Consider the following 18,795-nt stretch of genomic DNA (forward strand, 5'->3'; position numbering starts at 1 on the left):
AGCCTCGCACCCCACGGCATAACGCAGCATAATTTCTTTTAGAGCGGCAAACCGAATCTGAGGAGATTGTCCCGCCTCCACTGCAGCAAAAGCCTACGCTACCATGGCGAAAGTGCGGGCCGCACACTCTGCACCTAACACATGTGCCAAACACAAAACACACACACACTATAACAAGCATACATCCCAGGGCTCTCATCCCTGCTCATCTTCTCTGAAGCAAGGGATAGATAGCCAGAGGGGCTATCTCTTTAAGGGGAATTCAGGGATCAAAAAGCGTGGAAAAATTTGAATGTCATGTCGAGCTGGTATTGGCTTCTGGAATACCGAAAGGATCTCTCATCTCGGCTCCATCCTTTGTGCTTGTGGGATCATCCACCACATCCACAGGGGCAACTGGATCAGGAGCCTCATTCTTGCAGTGTCTCACCAATCTCTCCGGCACCCAAAGAGGTTCCATCTGGTCCTGTGGAAACACACAAACAGACCCTCTCGCCCACGTCAACACCTGATCCTGTCGATCCCAGGGGAGATGGACACAATACCTCGTGGTGATGAGACCACAACCTCAATCACCTGTGTGTCCATCTGGGGAGTCAATACGAGAGTCAAGTTTTCACTGCTGAGGAGGCATAGGGAGGAGGCACAGAAGCTAATTCGCCTTCCTCCTCCGCCTCGGCTCTTTTATTTTGTCCTTTCTGTCCACCTGATAACACTGTGTCTCCTTTCTTTTTCCTTTTTCTTTTTAAGCCCTTCTCCTCTTCCGACATACTTTCTTGTTGCTCTGTAAGGATTTTCTGACCTGTCTTGACTGCCTCTACACACAAACAGTAACAGAGTCCATATATCAGAACAAACAAGACCAAAACTATCAGACCTACCCACAAAGGGTCAATGGGAGAAAAAAGCATAACTACACAGCGAGGATCTATTGATCACTACACTGAGGTTATCATAGTTCCTTAACTTGTCCCCAAACCGGGAACCTTAACTTGTCCCAAAACCAGGAACCTTAACTTGTCCCAAAGCCTGCTTCCTGGCAACTTTATATTCGCCTCTATTTTATCCGAGGTCCTTCCCAAACTCCTGGGGTTGCAAGTTTCACTCACCGTGAACTTACCCTGCCGGCAACCACTAACTGCTGAAAGTTCTGAACTCAGTGGGGGAGTCGGTTCCCCGTACGGGCCACCAATTGTCGCGCCCGCTCTCGACCAGCAAGAACGATGCGACCACCAGTCCTTCTAACAGCAGTTTATTCAGTCTTCATCTTTCTTCTTTCTCTTCATCAGTACCGTTCCCCAGCTGAAGAGTTCTGAATCCACGCCGGATCCTTCTCAACAGTCTGTTTTACGGGAACCTTTATTAACCCCTTCTTCCCCGTTATGCAGTTCTGAATCCTCCCTGTAGCAGGGGGTCTTCGCTCTTGCCTGAAGATGTTTCTTGTCCCGGGTTTCGGCACCAACTCTTACACGCGTTCTCACGACCGGGAAGAACGACGCTGCTACAGGATCCTTCTGCACACGTTTATTCAGTCCTGTTTCTTCTTGTTTATATCTCCCTTGTTTATATCTCCCTTGTTTTTATATCTCCCCCCTAATAGTAATCCTCTCTCGAATAATAATCCTCCCTCTAACCCGGGCCTCTCACTCTTATATACTCTCAGTTCACATCCACGCACAGCAGGCCACGCCACCTCACCAGGCACACAGCTTCAGCTAATCAGGGCAGCAGGGGCATATCTCCATCAAAATGGATTCACCAGTATCCTGGTACACCTGTGCAGCTCTCAAGATGTTTGTGGCTTATATGAGGAAGTCAGGTGCAAGTCATAAGACTTAGCTGCAGTGCCTGGCACTTTTGGGACTGCCGCCACACCTGCTCCCCACAGTTCTTCACCAGTCTTAACAAGTTATAGCCAATTTTATAGTTTTACATATTCTAATTTTTTAACTTTTTAAAATTACATGTGCAGTAAGTAAAAAAATTGGAAATTGGGGCTGGCAAAACGGCTTAGTGCATTAAGGCACCTGCAACAAAGCATGACAATCAACTCAAGAGAGAGAAAGAGAGACAATTCCGACAAGTTGTCCTGTGACCTTAATGTGTGTATTATGGCACACTGGTACATGAGTGAATGCATGCACGTACGCACATACACACACTCATACATACTTTCTTTCTCTCTCATAAATTAAGTTAAAATTTAAAACTTCTTTATAAAAACTTAGAAAATATAGATAAGGATAAAGAAATGTTATTTATTATCACAACTACCAATCAGAAACAATCACATTTTACTAATTATTAATCTGTCCGATTATATTTATTCTATGGAACAATTCATTTTTAAAATATTATAGCTGGTGAGATGGCTCAGCAGATAAAGGTACCTGCTGCCAGCCATGACAACCTGACTTCAATCCCCCAGACCTACATGTTAGCTGGAGAGAACCAACTCCTCCAACTTGTCCTCTGACCTCCATGTGCACATCAGAACATGGGTGCACATGTGCTCTCACACACTGATTAAATAAAGAAATGTAATTTTTAATTATAAAACTAAAGAATTATAGCAATTTTACAATCATTTCATAATTTTATTTTTTTACAGTCCAGTCCCTCCCAGTCCACCCTCCCACAGTTCCTTTTCCCATTCCCCCTCCCCCCTGCCTACAAGAGGATGTCCCCACTCCACCCCACTAGACCTCCCCACTCCCTGGGGCCTCAAGTCTCTCGAGGGTTAGGCTTATCTTCCATCACTGAGGCTGTGTGTGTATGTTACGTATGTTTTCAGGTGCCTTCACAGGCCAGAAGAGGTGGATAAAACCAGATATATAGATGCTGGTGAAATCCAGAGGATCACTAAGAAACAGTGTGAAAACTTGCATTATAGTGACTGTTTAAATAGTTATAGAAAAGGCCTTTAACAAAGCTAGTATGAGAAAAGCCATGAGATTAGGAAGAAGAAAAATATGTCAATATATGACAAGTCTATAGTCAACATTCTACGAAGTGGATTAAAGCTAAAGTATGCTCTTAACTCCAGAATGAGACAAGGTATCCACTCTTATTCATCATACTGCTTGGAAGTTTTAGCCAGAGCAGAGGCAGGAGAAAGAAAGAAAAGTGATACAAATTGGAAATAAGGGAATCAAATTAACCTGGTTTGTAGATGAAAATGTCCCTATACTTAAACACCCTAAGGGCTCCACTTGAAAACTCTTGACCCTGGTAAATTCAGCAAAGTAGGATACAAATATCTATACTTACTATGTACTTTAATGAATATGCTGAGAAAGAAATCAGAAGAAAAAAATACATTCACACTTGCTTCCAAAGATCACACACACACACCTAGGAATTAAGCATAGCTAGGACAATGAAAGACCTCCACAATGAAAACTTTGGAGCACTGAAGAAGGAAATTGAAAACATTAGAAGGTGGAAAAACAGCCCATGTTCATTGATTGACAGAGAAAATCCCCATGTTACTGAAAGTGACCTACATAGTAAATGCAATTTTCATTGAATTCCAATGACATTCTTCACAGAATATGAGGAGAGGGGGGTGTCCTAAAGTTTAAATGGAAATAGAAACTTCAAATACCCAAAGCAATCCTAAGCCAAAAGAGCAAGGTTGGAGATATCACATTATACATGATTTCAAATTACAATACAGAGCCATAGTAATGCCATCATCCTGGCATCAAAGACAGACACGCAGGGCTAGGAAGATGGCTTGGCAGTTTAAGCACTTACCACATAATCAAAACCAGAGTTCAGATCCCTAAAACACAATAACTGCCTAGTAGATGTGCAGCTCACCTGTAATTCCAGCCTCATAAGACAGATGAGATCACTAGAGCATGCTGGCTGTTGAGACCAGCCACAGGCTTTGGTTAAGAAACCAGTGGAAAATTTACTAAAGAAGGTTCCTGGTAACAATCTCAGGCCTACACACACACTTATTAATGTACATATGTGTTCCCCCAAATATACAAGCATACATTTATACACACATACACTCTACATAAAAAGAACAAGACAAAAAGAGCCTAGATACATAGAACAATAGAATAACATAGAGGACTCAAGAGTACATAGAGCTACAGCCAATTGATTTATTCTATTACTTTAAATTATGTGTAAACAAGTGTGTGTGCATATGGATATGGGCACTGTGAATGCAGCTGTCAGAGACCAGAGGTGTCTGATCTGCTGGAGCTGGAGTTACAGACTACTGTGAGCTTTCTGGTGTGGGTGCTAGGAACCAAACTTCAGTCCTCTGAAAGAGAAGTACATGCTCTTAACCACTGAGCTGTCTCCCCAGCCCTACAGTCAACTAAATTGTGACAAACGGTCCCAAAAACATAAGTTGGAGGAAGAAGGGCCTCTTCAACAAATGGTTCTGAAAAACTGGATATCTATATGTAGAATGTAGATTCCGGCACAAATGTCAGTACAAAACAGATCAGAAGCCTTAATGGAAGACCTAAAACTTTAAAACTGCTATGGGAAACAATTCAAGATACAGGCATGGGAAATGACTTTATGACTAGGATGCCTACAACACAGGAAATAATAGCATGAATTGATATACGGGTTTGCATGGAATTAAAAGGCAAGAAGACAGCAAAAGAAACAACAGAGTAGCATCTGACAGGGAACTGATATGTAAATAACTCAAAATGCCAAAATAATCCAGTCAGCAAATGGGCAAATGAATTGCACAGACAATTCTCAAAAGAAGGTAAATAGGGGGAAAAAATGTTCAACATACCCAGCCATCAGAGAAATGAAAAAAAAAATTGCATTGAGCCTAGCAGTGGTGGCTCATGCCTTTAATGCCAGCACTTGGGAGGCAGAGGCAGGCAAATCTTTGTGAGTTTGAGGCCATCCTGGTCTACAGAGTGATTTCCAAGACAGCCAGGGAATCACAAAGAAACCCTGTCTCTGGAAGGAAGGAAGGAAGACGGCATTGATAATCCATTCATCCCAGTCAGAATGGCTGTCACCAAGAAAGTAAAAAACAAATGTAATCAAAGATATAAGTTAGCCCGGCTACAGTAAAAAATCAGTGTGGAGGTTCTGAAAGAGAGAGATGGAAAAATAAAAATAGCATATAACCCAGAATCTAAGTCAGCATGAAACAGAGCTCCTTTACAACCATATTCACTATAAAAACACGATTCATGGGAGCCAAGTTATGGACTCAGTCTTGAAGTTCATCAGCAAATGAGCTGGCAGAGAAAACGTGACATATATTGTACAATGGAATGATATTTGAACACAAAGAATAAATTTTCATTTTTCGAAAGCTCAATAAAGTCAGATATCACTATGATAACTAAAATAAGCCAGATTATGAGAGGAGATATATATATATATATATAATATATTTTCTCTGTATGCATAATCTAGAATTAAATCTAGACATTAAAGAAGAAGGAAACAGCAGGAATGGGGAGAGAGAGAAGAGAGCAGTGATCAGGAGAGTATAATCAAACATGTATGAAAATGTCATAAACCATCCCACTCTTCTGTAGAGTGTAAATGTGCCAATAGATGATAAAAATCTCTTAGCTACTGGTACAAGAGAAATGAAGGTGTGGTTTTATCTATTAGCGGCATTCGATGAAAGGGAACCTAAACTAAGACAGTGCGTTCCCCATTACCATAGCAACACACATCATCACATGCCACCGTATAACAGAATTCAACAGAATTGGCATTTTAGAACTTGCTAAAGAAAACAATGAAGTTCTGTGAATGTGTTTAGTTAGACTAATAGGGTTGGTGGTGCACAACTATAATACCAGCACTTGGGAGGCTGAGTTTGTCTTAAATGCAAGGACAGCCTGATACTAAAATAAAACAAAGTTTGGGGGTTATCACAGTTGCCCAGCTCGAGTACAGCTTGATCTTTACCTAAGGACACCACACAAACAACAAATATCTCTTTTTTGTAGCCCTTTTATTGTTTTTCATAGCTACCCTCCTTCCCTTTGAAATACAAGGCACACCCAGGCTTATTTCTCCTGGAGAGGAATGATAAATTTCTGATATTCTTCAGATAACTTTAAAGAACTTGGTATTTGTCACAGTCTGATCCAGCTGCCATACGTGCACCCCAGAATTATTTCCTCAGAGTTCTAAGGTGGCAGCAGTGCTGCTCTCTGGTGCCTCTTCCTGCCTTCTGAGTCCCATGGCCTTGTCTCTGACAAGCATACTGCTGGTGACTCTTCTGTTTATAAGGACACCAGTTCTACCTCATTAGGGCCCAATCTTATGTCCTCACTGACTCTGAGTCATCAGAGCCCTGTGCTTCAGATACACTGAGTGCTAGAGCTTCCTTGTGGGAATTGAGGAAGTCAAAGTTCCTACCATAATCTTTTTCATCTTCAAGTCTTTACAAGTTGAGTTATTTGATGCCATTTTTAAAATGTAAAGATGTGTCTGGATGATTATCGAGTTTCTTGTCTATATTTTCTTTTATTAATACCATCTTTCTATAGTAGAATTGTTTTAAAAATAGCAAGATACATTAAAAATATTTAATTTAAGCCGGAGTTGGTTAGGTAATGGTGGCACAAGTCTTTAATCCCAGCACTCAGGAGACTTAGGTAGATGGATCTCAGTGAGTTCCAGGCTAGCATAGTGGGTCTACAGAGTGAGTTCCAGGACAAAGAAGCCATGTCTGAAAAAAACAGAAGAAAAAAAAAAAAAAAAGGATTGATACCCAGTATAAGAGTGTATGCGCCGGTTGTGGTGGTGCACGATGGTAGGATTTGCTGAAGGAGGCAGAGGCAGGAGGATCACAAGTTCGAGGCCAGCCTGGGCTACACATTTTGCCAGGCGGTGGTGGCTCACGCCTTTAATCCCAGCACTTGGGAGGCAGAGGCAGGCGGATTTCTGAGTTTGAGGCCAGCCTGGTCTACAAAGTGAGTTCCAGGACAGCCAGGGCTACACAGAGAAACCCTGTCTCCAAAAACAAACAAACAAACAAAAAGTATGTGCTGCACATGTTCACATGCAGGCAGTCCAGGGTTCAGTGTCTACCAGTCCACTTCACCCATAACACACACACACACATACACACACACAGACACAGAGAGAGAGAGAGTATTAGTTGGCAATGGCTTCTAGTGCAAGGCACTCAGGATAGCAGAAATTGTATTAAAAGTTGAGTATCAGATCTTTTTATATTTCCATGGATGACCAAAAGGTTCAGTTCATATCCTCTGTAGCATGTGATATGGTTAACTGGACCTCTATTCTGTCTTTTTTTGTTGTGGTGGTTTGGTTTGGTTTGGTTTGGTTTTGAGACAAGGTGTCACTGTGTAGCCCTGACTGACCTGGAACTCATTCTGTAGATCAGGCTGGCCTTGGACTCAAGAGATTCCCTGCCTCTGCCTCCTGAGTCCTGGGATTAAAGGTGCATACCACCCAGCTAGTCTGCTGTATCATTCTGTTGGATTCAGAGTGACTCAGAAGTAGACTTACTGTCAATCACTTCTATCATGCCTGAATGTATAAGCAGATATAATTATCTGACAAATTTTTATGTGGTATAATATAAATAACTACTTGGTTGACTTTCAGGGAATCCTGTATCAGCTGTGGTCACCTGCAACCTCTTTGTTGTACCTGCACTGAGAAAGATGCAGGGTATCTTGGATCCTCGGCCAACCATCATCAAAGCCAGGGTAATGTCTCCTAATGACCATAAACCAAAACTGAAGCCTGATAACAACTGCCAATTGGCAAAAATAAATACCTAGGATTTTAGATTTGTTTTTATCATAAATGTATTAATATTCTCTCCTTTGTAGTAGAAACTAGAAAGGGAAATTCACTTTTATTTTCCTCCAACATAAGGAGAAATATCTCAGAAGTCAAAAAATTACTGGCTGTTCTTCCAGAGGACATAGATTTGATTCCCAGCACCCACACAACAGCTCACAACTGTCTGTAACTGTGTCCCAGGGAGTATGATACCCTCTTCTGATCGTCTCCTCAGACAGGGTATACACATGGCATACAGACATACACAGGCAAAACACACATAAAAATAAATGAAATATTTTAAGGTTTAAACATACTTAAAAGAATCCAGAGAACAAGGCTTCAAACTTCTAGTGGGTTCTTCTAGTGGGAACAAACCAGCAAACAGAAATTAGCTGACTCCACTCATTAGATAGACCTGTATGGAATAAGAGGTGAGAGATCATTTTCCCTGGGAAGTTCATAGAGGACAGAAGTTGGCCTGCCTGCTTTTATGCAATTGCTTTTCAAAAAATTCAGAAAGGGGAGCTGGGCATGGTGGTGCACACCTTTGATCCCAGCACTCGGGAGGCAAAGGCAGGTGGATCTCTGAGTTCGAGGCCAACCTGGTCTACAGAGTGAGTTCCAGGACAGCCAGGGCTACACAGAGAAACCCTGTCTCAAAAAACCAAAAAAAAAAAAAAAAAAAAATTTAGAAAGGGCAGTCAAAGGACCAAAAGAATCAGGCACTTCAGGAGGAAAAGATAGACATACTGTTTAAACAGCACTGGTCAAACAGGAGCCAAGTACTGCAGCAAGTCACGTGGAAGTTAGAGAGCCTTTCTCTACCAGCACTACTAGTCTAACTTGCTACCCAGATAATCAGACAATTCTGTAGTATTTGTGAATGAATTTATTGACATCATATACTACAGAACCAAGGTAATTCTCAATACTTTAAAAGTAACTTTTAAAGTGACACAATTCTATGATTAGTTGAACAAAGGAATATAAAACATAGAAGAGGAAATAATAAAATGTTACTCAAGACACATAATATAAAAACATATAAGACAGCTGGCAGGATAGCTTGGCAGGTAAAGGCATTTGCTGCAAGCCTGACAACCTGAGACCCTGGGACCACATGACTTCCTGGAAGTTGTCCTTTGACCAGCCACCTCACACAAACATGTATGCTGTGGCACTTGCATGTGCAGATGGACACATACACAGAAATTAAAAAATGTTTCTGAAACACTAGGCTGTCAACAGGAATAACATTGATACTTTTATTACTGGAGATTTGTGGATGAAAGAAGATAAGACCATCTTGTTTCCCTAAAATATCACTTAAATTCAACTACCTGGGCATAGTGTCCTGTGTCGATCACCCCTCCCCCAGAAAGACCTTTCTTTGAGTAATCACAAGAAGATAATACCTGGAATGTTTAACAAGGTAAGAAACAGAGATGGAGGGAGAGGGAGGAAAGAAGAAAGGAGGATAGGAAGGCCAGCCATGAATGAAAAACTATGATCCGATCAAAAAGTCAAAGTTTGAACAGTCAGATTTATACAGCAAACCCAGTAATGGATAATTCATTATATTCACACTTGCTAAACTGAGGAAGCAGGGGAAAATATCCACATGGTTCTAAGAGCACCATGACTTATCCAACACTACGTTTATTTCTCATTTTAACATCCACCTCCTTAAAACTGGCTACGTAACAGCCATGTACGTGGCTACTGAAATTTAGTACTGGGGAACAAACACACAAATAAATTAAGAGAGAAGTGCAAAATAATTTAGGAGCACTGGGAAACTATGCTTCCAGCAAAGAAAATATAAGCGATACAAAAAAAAGCCTATTGAAAATCATTCTGTAGATAGAGAGCTGAGTAATGCCCAGCGTACATTAAATCTGCTATGAATATTGCTGGGTGGATGGAGATGGAATGTGCTTGTGAGAGCTACCTCCTTTCAGTGTGAAGATATTGCGTCAGTTTCCTGTCTTATAGGTCAGGGTCCTTACAACACGTAACAAGGGACTTTTTCATCTGTCCTTTCCTCCAGAATAAACACTGGCTTCTTAACATTCTTTTTTACCATAGCAACCAGCCCCTGGACTTCCTGTATTAAAAATAAGGTGGAAATGACAGAGATAGTAGAATGACAAGGATATTACCTATGCTCACTCTATTTTCTGTAGTTCTGAGAATTGATCAGGGGACCAATTCACATCTCTTTCCCTCTTCATACTGTAGTTATCGTGTGATGTAAAACTGGACCCTCGCCCAGAATACCACCGGTGTATACTGACTTGGCATCACCAAGAACCACTGCCCTGGGCCCAGAGTACAGGTCAGTCGTTCACACCTGCACACCACTGGGGACCACAGTTCCAGCTGTGTCAGTCTTTTCCCTGGTGGTAACCAAATGAGTAATTGTTTACTTCTCTTTTTGAAAGGTTTGGTGAAATAAATTATTCTTAAGCAATGTTTACTTATTTCACTGAGCCATATTTTCTAGATAAACATTTGAAATATGAAATAAAGTATATTTTGACCTATTAATTCAAGCAGCCCTTTGAACATGATGGCTGGGTACAAAAGGAGAGCATAGTATGTGTTATCCTGAAATGTGAGGAGAAAGCAGAATTTATAATATAATCTTTTTAGACTCTACTATATTCTAGGTGCTGGTAAATCTTAAGGACAGAGAAGCCTGTGTTGATATTTCAGAGTTCTAGCTCTGAAAAAAGAGCTCTCCATATTAATTAAACCTTTATCCCCAACTTTTCTAGTTTGCTCCAGTTTTGATTGAACTCCACAAAAACTGTTACCTTTTAATAGAAGCTTCTGTATAAACTGCAAATATCAACAGTGATCCAATTCATGAGCCTTGCCCTGTACAAGCTGGCCGGTGTGCCTCAGATCTTTTGCATCCTGTAAGAGTTAAATAAGAGAGTTTATAAAGTGACTTGTAGTTTGTCTGGCACCTAAATGGTAGCTACTATTATTGCTGTCCTTAAGTTTATAAAAGGCTTTATTTTTATAAATGTAAATTCACCCTGACGTGAGAATTTCTGTGGCATTTTGTATGATGCTATAAAACCCTATTTAATTCTTTTTAAATCTATAGCATTTGTTTTTAAAGTTTTGATGAAGTGGAGGATCTAGGACATAAATTTCACCTGGAAAAGGTACTAAAGAGATAGAGCATCTCTCTCCCTCCGTCTTGGAGCCCTGCACTTCCATTTGCTGGCCTGGCCACATGTACACTTCCTGGTGACTGTGCTGCAGTAATGAGCGTATTTCATTCCAGGTAATCAGATGAGCAGCCGTCTGATGAGCATGCGCAGTGCCAATGGATTATTGATGCTACCTCCAAAGACAGAGCAGTACGTGGAACTTCACAAAGGCGAGGTGGTAGATGTCATGGTCATTGGACGGCTATGATGGTGACCAACAGGAGAAAGTTTTGATGCATGTCCACATATCATTGACTGTATCCTGTAATATGCAACGGCACAGCTAGTTTTTCTGATCTGGATAAAAGTTGATCTGTATAGTCAACATCTTGAACTATATTTCAAATGAAATTTAAATACCTTTTAAAGAAAAAAAAAACACCTAAGAATAAATCTCAACAGACAACTCTATTCTGATTATATCAAAGCAAAATTTTCCTTTCTTGCAAATTGCTTTGTGTGTTCAATGCTAGGTCTGATAGCGATAGCTTTTAGTAGACAGCGGTAGGTGCCTGCAGAACTTGTGTTTTTCTCATCTTTAAATACAACTACTTATGCTCTTAATCAAGGCTGTCTGCTTCTTTATACTAGTGTAGGCAACACTTGGATTTCCCTTCTTAGTATGCTTCATAACTGCTTTACAGAGAGCTTTTGCTTGTTCTTTATCATGTATCTCGTGTTTATGTGCACCATGCCAAAAGAGGAGACTGCGCGGAGGCCCCATCCTGCCACTAGAACCTTCCCTGCTGAGCACCCAGGGAAGGACTCACCCTAGCAGCCTCAGGCACAGTACTGGCAGGCAGTAACTGGATACCTTTTATTTGAACAAACAAACTGGGGGAAATGCTTCCTTAAGTGCTGACAGCCTTTTTAACCAACACATTTAAAATTGTACAGAACAAAAATAAAATCAAAGACTGATCTTGTACAGATATTAGTGTTACCAGCATTCATGTGGAAATCAAGAGCAAAAACAAAATAATGTTAAACAACTCTGTACCATAACATTTTCTGTAATGATAATGAAACTTAATGAATAAAAAAAAAATCCTTGATCATTATTTAAAAATGTATTGTGCGGCCTTGTTATTTAGAAAGAGAAGAATGTTGCTCCATCCTGACAGAAGTCTGCCTAGGTAAGAGAATACTTAAAATACCCTAACAAGGTTTCACAGTATGAGAGATTGAAATTATGGTCTGATACAACATTGTATTTTAGGTCTTTAGGGAAAAGAAAAGTATTGGAGTCTGTTAGTAAGTAAGAGAACTGCCCATCTTCTGGCTTTACTGGTGATGGCTGCATAAACAGTAAGCATAGCTAGAGGAAAGATGATTTATTGTTTAGGAAAAAATTCTTCTCTTAGTTATCAACTTTGGATATGAATAGTTCTTTGAAGTAAAGGAAAAAATAAGTTATAGATCAGATAATGTCAGATGAGTGCCTGGTTTGGTTTGGTTTGGTTTGGTTTGGTTTGGTTTGGTTTGGTTTGGTTTGGTTTCTTCAGGCAGATTCTCCCTGGTTGCCCTGGAACAAGATTCACCTGCCTCCACCATCCACGTGATGAAATTGAAGGGGTGTTCCACCACAGCTGGCATTAGAAATTTATTAAATAATGTTTGAAAAAAATAGAAATGTGGAGGTTTTGTGTTGCCCTTTAAAAGTACACTTTGAGATATCTCTTTTAATAAAAACATGGAGATATTTTTCAAACCATGTTAACAGAAAGACACTATTTTCTGTAGAGTATGCTTAGTAAATCAGACTAAAAAACAAAGTAACAGATCACAATATCAAAGGCAAGGAAAACCTTGTACTTTAATGACAATTGCTATTATCAGGGTTAAAGTTAAATGTTCTATTGTTTTTCTTCTGTGTTTACAGCTGAAGAAAAGATGAGTTAATAGAGCTGATGAAAATACATAGTTCTTTATGTTCATGTAAGAAATAAGCACCTACTATGTGTGTGGGTACAAAATATGCCATGCTACCAATACTCCCAGAAACAAAATGAAGCAGCTGTAGCTGTACTCCAACAGGGAATAAACAAAAGCTGTTCAAGGAACTATATTTGTATCTTTCATAATGCATGCAAGAGTCTGCTAACTGTGACAAATGCCATCATACAGACCTAAAGGGCTAAATAGCTCCAGAGCTCACTCATAGCCTGCAGTCCATAGAATTTATGGCATATGGAGGTCCACATGTCTAGCCTTAGTAAATGTGTACAGTGAAACAGCCCATAAGCACTTACTGTATGCCAGGCATAGTTCAACACACTTCCTGCTTACTTTCACAGGAAACGACTACAGATAAACAAGGGCAGAAATGTGTTCATAGTCACATAGCTAGCACAGAAAAACAACAAGGTTCAAACTTGCAGCCATGGCCCCAGAGTCCACTGAACTATGGAAACAGGTTGATATGAGACCTCACCAGAGTGGGGGTGGGGGTAACATCTTTAAGACTCAGACTGTAAAGTTCTTGAATGCCAAGTGAAGGCATCTGGATTTATTCTAGGGACAAAAACTGAGACCCTTAATCAAGGATGTATGAGCAGAGCTGCACATTTAGGACCAATGTTCTGGAAGCTTCAAGAAGATCCAGTTAAACTAGAAGGAGGTAGAAGACACCAATTGGGAGAAAAATGAGGTTGTGCTGGCTAGAGTGGCTGATAAGGAAGAGGCACAGGTGAGCTCACTGCTGGAGAAAACAATGGGAAGACAACTAATGAGAAAAATCAGAAGAGTTTCATTTTGTAGAAAAATATTTAGAAGTTCTGGTTAGTTCAAAAATGTCCTGGCTGGAAATGGACAGCTCAGGAGTGCATTCATATAATTCCCCCAAGAAGGTGAATTAACAATAAGCCAAGTGGACAGGGCCTCAGGGTATGGGAGGAAGACTGGAATGAAAAATACTTGTAGAAGACAGGGACAGGAGCTTCTATCAAGGAAAGGGAACCAACTGCCAGGCACAAAAGAAATAAGAATGAAGTCCCAAGAATATGAATGAAATAAAAAAAATGTTAATTAGGTTGTCATTTATGAACTGTAAGAGTAGAATTAAAATAGTGACAATGAAACTCATTAAAAATTACAAATTGAAAATAAATGCTTTGGTGTGAGAAAACATGCTACTTCAAACTGATGGCGGTGTGAAAGCAGGGTTTGAGTAGGGAGAAACAGCAGCTGTGGGTACATTAAAAGTTAACAGATCTCTATATGAGGAAGACAGTGAAAGAAGATCTGAGTCTAATGACCCCAGTAGCCCAAGAAACCTGGAAAAGAAAAGACATTTTTCTTTCAGAATTAGAAAATGGGGAAAATAAGACATTTGAAGTGGCTACAGGGAACTTTGAAAGTTATGGATGGTGAAATGGTTCTACTTTACTCTGTTTAATCTATTGATCAGTGCCATTTAATCTACTCACATTAAATGACCAAAGCTAAGAATTAAGCATACACACTATATTCAAGTCTGTTTGTCTTAGTAAATTTAAAAGGCTAAATGGTACTTTCAGATTGTTATTGCTGTACAGAAGTTAACCGGAGCTCTCTGCTCTCATATTGTGAACCACATCACACAGTGAAACAGAGAACATAAACAGTCATTTCCAAGTGAATGCTGTTAGGTGATGTTGTGAGTAGATCCTTTGAATGATTTACATTTTTTAAATTCTTGGCTAACAAACAAAGCTTTGCAGCTCTAACCATTACCAATCGTGGTCTTCAAGAAACTCTACCAAGGTAAGTAAGCATCTCCCCTCAGTTATGGAAAGTAGTGCATGGCCTTACAGAATCAAAGCAGCAGACTGTGCCCTGTGACTCCACTTACGATTGTTCTAGAGCTAAGTAACATATTGTATCCTGACGTGCTTATCAGTAAGTACTGTGCTGGACTCTCTGAGAGGATTACATTCTACAGAGGCCACACATAAATTAGCATAAAACTTAAAGATGAAATACTTTCTCAATTCTGGCCTTCTTTCTTTGTTCTCCTTTGTCTTTGTTTTGTCTATTAAAAAAAATTTTTTTTAATGTAGCCTTGGCTGGGTGGGAACTTAGTATTAGATCAGACTAATCGTCGCAGGTTTGCAATAATTCTCCTGCTTCTGAGCACTAGGAGTACACATGTATGCACAATACCTGCCTCATGTATTTAGTCTTTTACAATAATTCAGTTCATTTAAGAAAAATTAACTAAGTTCATACAAGATGCTAGGCTCCATGGTAGGCACCAAGGGAATGAGGATTAATAAGGCCTTCCTTGTAACCAATGGCAAAGTATGAGAAAGGGAATGTATGTATGTATGTACGTATGTATGTACGTATGTATATTATAGCCAATGCATGGTTCATTAAAAGAATGAGTAAGTCAGGCTCTCAAGTACAGTCAAGATGCAAACATTTTATGAAAGGCAGAAATCACACTTAGTAATCCCACAGGGAGACAGTAGTAGAGGGAAAAACAAAATGTTGGTGAAGGCACAAAAGAGAAGGTACTAGAAGTAACAATGAGAGGAAACAAGTACAAAAACTAGGGCTGGGGAGAGAGAACTTCAAGGGAGATTTAGAGAGATCCGACCTAGCGACTCAGACTCTTTGGAACAGGGCTCAATATCCAGGGAGAGAATCCAGCAAAGCTTCAGGTTTGGACAACGCAAGGAGTTAGAACAAAACGAAATACTAAAAAATAGTGCAGGCGGTTGTTGTCAAGGTAACGCTGACAAAAACAAGGCAACAGGAAGGCACAAGTCCTCTCTCCTACTCATTCCCAAGTTCCCTCTGGTCTAATGCAACCTCTCATGGAGTCTAACAAAGCCAGCCGGATGAAGAAAGCAATGCACTTGTCAGAGAGCTCCAGCATACCACAGAGCAGTCACCATGGAAGATTTGGAGACACAGCACCTCGCTCACCTTCAACAGGTGACATCTGAGCTGATTTCTGAGAAATGAAAATAAGCCCCAAGTGAGAAGTGCAGAGGGAGGGATTTCAGAGCGGAAAGGACAAAGGACAGGAACTTCAGGAAGGAAAGCCTCCGTGCAAGAGGGATGGGGGTATATTCTGAGCTTTGGACCAGCAGCACATGGAGCTGACTGCCTGCCTCCACAGTGTGAAGGCTTCGGGGTTTAGTACTCAGTTCATCTCCAGCCTACAGCATCTATCACCAAGAGCACCTGAAGATTCTGACGGTTTAAGAAAGAAGTCAGTCAACACCAACTGAATGCAAGGCATCATCATACTAAACAAAGGTTCCTGCAAACAGTGCATTCTGTCTCGCACACCTGTTCCTCTGCTCATATTTTGTTCCCTAGTCAAGGGCACCAGCATGAACCCAGTACGCAGAGCCAAAACTTTTGTCATCTTGCATCTTTCTCAGCTCCCACGTATTCAGTGAGTCACCAAATTCTGTCTCTACTCAAAGTTCCCAAATTAACCCCCTCCTTTTCTTTCCCTCTACCCCTTCATTGGTCTCAGCCTGCAGAGTTGCTCTCCGCAAATCTTTTCTTTACATTGCTATTGGAGTGACCAAACCAGATTGTAAATGTGGAAAACCTCTACAGCTGATGATTCCAGAACCAAGTTAGAGCATTTGAAGCTCTCCACACCACTTCCCCAAGCAAGCAGCTGCTCCCTCAAATCCTGTCACTTGATGCCTCCTGCCTTTGTCCAGGCTGATTATTAATCTTTCAATATTTCTCAGGGGGATTTAAAAGTGTGGCTCAGTGGCAGAGCACTTGTCTGCCATGCACAAGGCCCTGGGCTTGCTCTCCCACAACATGAAAGACAGAGAGACAGAGCAGAGAAAAGCAAAATGAAATAAGCAAGCTTTAGCTTAAGCATTACATCTTCCAAGGGAATATCCCTGAAGCCTCACATAGAACAAAGTGCCCCTCAGTCATGTCCCCAATGTCCTTCACGCACCCTCTGATGGCTGTATCACACTGAATCAGTCTGGTCATGGGCCACTTTTGATGACAAGTTCTCTTAGGGCAGATTCTGCTTGTCTTGTTAGCCCAGCATAGGTTGGTGCCTTCAGCAGCAGGAGCTCAACAATGAACTGATCAACAGAACTGACATTGTATAGCTTCACCAAGGAGTCAGGGTCAACATAGGAAGAAATTTTAATACTTCAAGCTTCCATCACTGTTGAGAGGACTTCAAGCAGAAGCCTGTCATATAAAGGCAAAAACAGAGAACTAACAGGTCATACATCTTTGACCAGGTACTTCAAATCCAAGCTTATACCAAGTCATAAATATCTTTTGTGCATGTTAGTGGTAAATATAAAGGTAAATATTGAAATCATGCCATTAATTTATATTTCTCTCTTGATATGTTTTAAGTGTATAATGTATCAGTAATGTCAAAAAAATATGAAAGTAATACCAAAGGATTTCACCCAGCTGCTTCAGAATTAATGACATCAACAATGAGGAAATCAGATTTATCCAAAAACGTTTCCTGAACAGGATCATGGGTAAGTAGTGATCATGAAATCAACATGCTGTGTGAGGGATGGACAGTGTGCTAGAGCTATGAACAGATGAGAAATTGTCCATTAGAGCCAGGCATGGTAGCACATTCCTGTAATCCCAAAACTCTGGAGGCTGAAGCAACACATTGCTAAAAGTTTGAGGCTAACCTGAAGTCCATAGCAAGATCCTATTGAAAAATAAATCTATCCATATGAAAATGGCACTCGAAATAAAAAAAAAAATGCAACAGAGCACCCAAGGCACCTGCTTGGGCCTATACACAGTCTCTTTTTTCCTGAAAACGACCAGTTAGATGCAACCCCCGTTCCCAGAGCCTGTGCACACATTCTAGCTAAGTATGACCCTAAGCTCTGCTTCTGTATAAGTATCCTGATGCCTTTCCTATGCATTGCCAACACATCTACACCTAGTCTCCAAAGCCAGTTACTATTCTCATTATAGAATCAGACACTTTGTGTTTATTCTGAGGAGCCAAAATACTCTTTGGACCCTGTCCAAACCAAGCACTTGAATCTAGAACTTAGGGACCTGAGTGAAGTGAATTCACCAAGGTATCAGCCTCTCTCTTCAGCCATCATCCCTTTGTGTCCTTCATCCTCACTTGTAGCAAGAAAGTACCAACACAGGTGTGTATCTCCAGCACATGAGCAAAACATTAAAGTATGATGGGATGCAGAAAATCTCCTAAGCACAGAGAGCAAGGGCAGAGGGGGACGGCACATGTTTGTTTATGTTATTCATTCATCCAACAACTTACTGGGTGCCCACTTAGCGTGTGTCCCAAACACAACAGATGAAGATAAAAAGGTAAAAGAATCAGGCCAGACACCAGGCCCTCAGTTTCCAAACACTGTTGGCCTGTAGGAATGTTATCTTTGTTGGAATCTTTGAAATTTTAGGTTTTGTCTCTTGGTTTTGCTTTGGTGGGGATGGGAAACAGTTGTTTGCTTTTGTTTTGTTTTTGATAGGAACTTACAGGCTGACCTCAGACTTACTGTATATCCTAGGCTTGTTTCAAATTCATTGAAATCCCCCTGCCTCTGCCTCATAAGTACTGGAATTTCAGGTGTGAACCACCTTGCACAACTTGAAGTTTTTTTCTTCAAATGGCTCAAAATGCTTTGGAAGTCTCCAAAAACCAGGATATAGGGCAGCTGAATGATTAATGTATTTTCAATTTTTATTATATCTTTTTCAGCCACACCATCATCAAGATGGCTTTTCACTTTAAAAAAAAAAAAAAAAAAAAAAAAAAAAAAAAAAGCTCTGTTACTTCATAGAG

General features: G+C 40.5%; 1 protein-coding gene across 23 annotated transcripts in view; it reads left to right on the forward strand.

Moving 5' to 3' along the window:
* The window catches only part of Gphn (gephyrin), a 467,448-nt gene extending 455,364 nt beyond the window's left edge, over window positions 1–12,084 (forward strand). For 19 of the 23 annotated variants that reach the window (XM_006515899.4, XM_017315079.2, XM_006515903.4 and 16 more), the window contains 3 exons: window positions 7,603–7,706; window positions 10,030–10,126; window positions 11,090–12,076. In XM_006515899.4, the coding sequence (XP_006515962.1) occupies window positions 7,603–7,706; window positions 10,030–10,126; window positions 11,090–11,223 (335 nt within the window). In that variant the 3' untranslated portion in view covers window positions 11,224–12,076. Of the gene's footprint in view, window positions 1–7,602; window positions 7,707–10,029; window positions 10,127–11,089 lie in introns of all 23 variants that reach the window. The other 4 variants (XM_006515901.4, NM_145965.2, NM_172952.3 and 1 more) reach the window with 1 other exon arrangement.
* The last annotated feature ends 6,711 nt before the right edge of the window (window positions 12,085–18,795 follow it).

The sequence above is a fragment of the Mus musculus genome, chromosome 12 (assembly GCF_000001635.26).
Source record: "Mus musculus strain C57BL/6J chromosome 12, GRCm38.p6 C57BL/6J".
In the NCBI taxonomy this organism is placed as follows: domain Eukaryota; kingdom Metazoa; phylum Chordata; class Mammalia; order Rodentia; family Muridae; genus Mus; species Mus musculus.